The 4,631-nt window shown below is 48.7% G+C and overlaps 1 protein-coding gene across 1 annotated transcript; it reads right to left on the bottom strand.

Annotated features, from left to right (window-relative positions):
- Window positions 1-959: 959 nt before the first annotated feature.
- Window positions 960-2,006, bottom strand: LOC123082149 (heavy metal-associated isoprenylated plant protein 23). Its single transcript, XM_044504551.1, has 2 exons — window positions 1,625-2,006; window positions 960-1,514 (listed from the first exon to the last, which is right to left on the bottom strand). Exons 1-2 carry the CDS (start codon window positions 1,785-1,787, stop codon window positions 1,231-1,233), a joined length of 447 nt encoding a protein of 148 aa, XP_044360486.1. The 5' UTR covers window positions 1,788-2,006; the 3' UTR covers window positions 960-1,230.
- Window positions 2,007-4,631: the final 2,625 nt, after the last annotated feature.

Genomic DNA, 4,631 nt, shown 5'->3' with positions numbered 1-4,631 from the left:
CATGTAATGATGTAATATTGCAATCATGGAGGGGACTCTTCTCCTCGCCTTCTCCTTTAATACTATATGATACACACACTCGTCCATATTCTAAAAAGAAGAAGAGTCATGCCGCGTGATATGTCGATAAACATTCTCATATAACTAAAAATCAGTACGAAAAAAATACCTAAAGCAAAATATCTATTCTTGGCCAGTTTGATAAAGATAACGTTTGGTCTTCTAATTCTATTTCCACCAAAAGTGGTACGGAAACATAGGACCCAAAAGGACCAGTTTTTCTTTTACGGGACAAACTTCTGACCTATTCATTTTCAATCATGGTAGTACAACGAATACTAGAAATAATAAAAATTACATTCAGATCCATAGACCACCTAGCGACGACTACAAACACTGAAGCAAGCCGAAGGCACGCCGCCGTCATCGCCCCTCCCTCGCCGGAGTCGGGCAAACCTTATTGTAGTAGACAGTCGGAAAGTCGTCGTGCTAAGGCCCCATAGAACCAACGCACCAGAACAACAACTGCCGCCGATGAAGAGTGTAGAATAGAATGATCCAACCTAAAGACACATAAACAAAGACGAACAAAGAACAGATCCAAGCAAATCAACCGAAATCAGATCCACCAAAAGGACCAGCTTATATGAAGAAGACCAAGCTTAGAACAGGAAAGAAAGCCAAAAGTAAAGTTTAGTGGAAGAAAATTTGGAAATCCGCAAGACGATGCGGAAATGAACTCTCCTAGACGAGAAATATAAGATCAAGATAAAACACTAAAGACATCGAAGAAACTGGTTCTGATACCGAAACAACAAACACACGAGATAGAGAGGAGATGGGTTGGGACAAGAAGAAGTTTAAAATAAATATAAGATCTAGTGTCGAAGATCTCATTGCAATGGATTTAATAGTGAAAACAGATTGCGAATCAGACTAACGATATTTGAGCTAGCTGCTAATAATTTTAAATTTCTGAAATAGGATAAAATCTTGCTTACATCAGCTTCACTATAGCGTTCACTATATATTACAGTACTTTGTTAAATTATTAAATATGAGTCTTTTGTTACAAGCATCGTTGACGGGTTTTGTAATGGTAGTTCTACTAATGGGCTATTTTATAGTCTGTCGGTGGAGAAAGTTCAGCAGAGGGTCTTTTGGTAGGAATCACCCCCGAAAAAGGAAGAAGCAAAGGTTCTTTTGGCGCAGTGATTTGCATGAGCATGACTACATGACGGAGCAGGCGTTTGGGTTGTCGTCGCTGAAGAGCGTGGCGAGGCGCTCCTCCTGGCCGGCGGAGACCGGCATGGCACCTTCCACCTTGCGCACGTGGCCGGCGGGAGCCCGCTTGTCGTACACCGGCGGCATGTAGGGGTTTGTGTAAGGCACGTACGGCCAGAGCTCGGCCCGCTTCCCCGTCGACTGGACTCTCCTCAGCACACGCTGCGGCTCCACGAACCCCTTCACCGTCACCTTGTGCTGCTTCCGGTTGATCTCCACCGACTGAGCACCTGCATGCGCGTGCGACCAATTAACACCATCCCAATCATAAGTTCATTAACCATGCGAGCATGCAACGCGACACAGAGTGAATAGTGGCGCGCTTCGCCGAGTTACACACCTTTCATGTTGGCGAGGGTGTTCCGGATCTTGAGCTCGCAGCCGTCGCAGTCCATCTTCACCTTGAGCTCCACCGTGTTGAACTGCCTCCGCTTCTTGCTGTGCCGCCTCTGGCTGCTGCTACCTAGCAGCACATCCGACAGGAAACGCAGGGTGCCTCCCATTGCCTCACCTCGCTCGATCACCTGGCTCTCTTTCTTCTAGTCTAGAATCACAATAACGGAGGACAGGAATTGGTTTCTGCAAGTGGCCAACGGATTAGCACGAAGAAGAGAAGGAAATATGGTTCAAGTATGAACTCCAAGCGTGGCTAATTAGCTGAGAAAATACAGGAGATATTGAAGGCAGATGCTTGCTTAATTGGCTTGCTTAACTGGCTAATGGTTGTACATTTATAGATACGTTGCAACGAGGACGGGAATGTGTGCAGCTATATTGGGTTGTTGAGAAGAAGCTTCCTTTCCAAAGATGCCTTATTCGGCTATTCCTTCAAACCTTTAATTTGGCTTTCCTACCGCTGAGACAGCTCACTCCTCTTGCACTCGATCGCCCTTTTCTTCCAGCTCGGATCAAATCAAGCCCTGGGTCTTTTGGAGCGTCTACAGCCGGGCTTTTCAAATGTCACCTATAGATCCACCCCGATCAGTCGGTCACAAAATCACGACCGAGACAGCCCCATTAAACCGGTCTATTCGTTCGGGCTATTTGACAGCTCTCATATCAAGCTCACATATACGACGAATATAAAAAAGCCTATACGCGCCCGGACGCGTCCACCAATCAGATCAGTCCCAAATTTCATCAAATTAACCAAGTCCATCAAATCGACCCCTCTCCTACCGCGTCCGTTCTCCATTCCTTGTGTCCGAACCGTCACAGTCCCCCCCCCCCCCCCCCATCCTAGCCGCCACCCACGCCGTCGTAGATGTCGTCGCCGAGTACCCCGCCCCCCACCGTCGGCATGGATGATGCCTCGGCAGAGTAGAACCTATTTGGTACACAGATCTGCCCGCTTATGCACATGAAGAGTAGCTTAGGGATCCGACAAAGAGCTATGCTCCACACTTGTCACGTAGATTATATGAGTAGTGGGGACTCTGGAATCCCAAAGAACACTTTACTACTCAAGCACCACTCATACTTTTTTTTCTGGAATACGCATGAGTGTGCGTATCATATACTCCCTCCATTTCACAATGTAGTGCTTCCTCTATTCACGTGCTTCAACTTTGACCGTAAATTTAACTACCAAGACCGATTGCGGCAGAAGCAAAAATTATATCAGTGAATTCGTATTTGAAAGAAGTTTTCAATTATATAATTTTTTTCTCCCGCAGTTGGTCTCGTTGGTTAAATTTATGGTCAAAGTTGGACCTCGGGAAGCACAGGCGCACTATATTTTGAAATGGAGGGAGTATTAAAGAAGGAAAGGGTAGAAACCCTCCACATTTGATGCTACAATGTTATGTACAGATGGCTCAACGGCCACCCCACCTGCCTATCTCGCTATTAGTGACTACTTGCTATTCTCCCACAATGCAAGGCCAACGAAGAAAGCCTCGACTTCTCCTCGCAGTAGTCCTGCCTGCTTCCAAGCCCTGGCCTTGCTTCCTATGCTCTTGAGCACCGTGAGTGTGGATGGCGCCACTCCGTCAAATACCACTGCATTGCGGTGTGTCCACAACTCCCATAGGACCAAGATGCAAATTGTCCTTGCTAGCTTCCGGTGTTGCCCAATTTCCTCTTGCATGATGCACCACTCTGGTAGTGACTCCGTCGCTATTGGAGCACGGTCTGGTCATCCCAAGGTCAGGCATACCTTATCCCAGACCTCTCTCGCAAAGACACATCCGATCATGATGTGGGTGATGGTCTCCTCATGTTGGCTGCATAGTGGACACGAGCTTTGGTGGGGGAGTCCCCGTCGAGCAAGGCGGTCAGAGGTCCAACACCTGTTCTTCATGGCTAGCCAAACGAAGAAGCGACACTATAGGGGTGCCCGTGACTTCCACGTGAATTCCGTCGTGGGTGATACCTCAAGTCCAGAAAACTTGGCCGCGTATGCCGAGCGCGCCGAAAACATGCCATCCTTCTCCCACGCCCACTGTATCTTGTCTTGCGCATCCTCTTGCAGGGCAACTCCATCTACTCGCTGCCATATATCCAAGAACTGGCGTAGCATGTTGGTCGTAAGATCAGGCCCAATGTCAGATGCCCACGAGTGGTTTGCGAGTGCCTCTGCGACCGTTCGGGTAGATCTCGTTTGTCTTGATACCTTCAAGTAGAGCATGGGTGTCAGGTCCTGGATTCGGTAGCCGTTGATCCACTTGTCTTCCCAAAAGAGTGTCCCGTCTCCATTTCCCAACGTAGTTGTAGTCGCAGCATGGAAGAGTGTCCTCGATTCCGCTGGAACTGCAATCTGGACTTTAGCCCAAGGTCTTGAATGATCAGTATGTTGTAGCCACGGCCATCTGGCCAGCATGGCGGTGTTCAACCACCGCAAGTTTGGTATGCCGAGTCCTCCAACCCACCTAAGGCGGCACACCGAGTCCCATGCCACAGCGCAGTTGCCTACCCGCGCTTCCATCTTTCCACACCAGAGGAAACCTCTACAAATCTTTGTCAGGGCCGTGAGGGTTCTCGGAGGTATATTCAGGGCAAGCATGGCATGTATAGGGATTGCACATAGCACGGAGAGGATGAGGATGAGCCGACCGCTTTTGGGTAAGGTAGCGGCCTTCCAGTTGGGTAGGTGACTAGTGAATTGCTCCACCATGTATTGGAACTGCGCAGAGGTGGCCTTTCTGATTGAGAGCGGGAGGTCAAGGTACTTGCAAGGAAACGATGCACTCGTGCAGGCCAGGGAGGTGCAAACTGCCTCCAACTCCTCCGTTGAGCACCAGATGGGTAGTGTCGTGCTCTTAGATAGATTCACCACGAGGCCCGAGGCAGCCCCAAACAGTGCTAGGATCTCTGTGCAAGCCTGTATCTCCTGATTAGTGGGCTTG

The sequence above is a fragment of the Triticum aestivum genome, chromosome 4A (assembly GCF_018294505.1).
Source record: "Triticum aestivum cultivar Chinese Spring chromosome 4A, IWGSC CS RefSeq v2.1, whole genome shotgun sequence".
NCBI classification, from domain to species: domain Eukaryota; kingdom Viridiplantae; phylum Streptophyta; class Magnoliopsida; order Poales; family Poaceae; genus Triticum; species Triticum aestivum.
The sequence above is the reverse complement of the archived record's forward strand: the minus strand, read 5'-3'. Positions and strand labels throughout refer to the sequence as shown.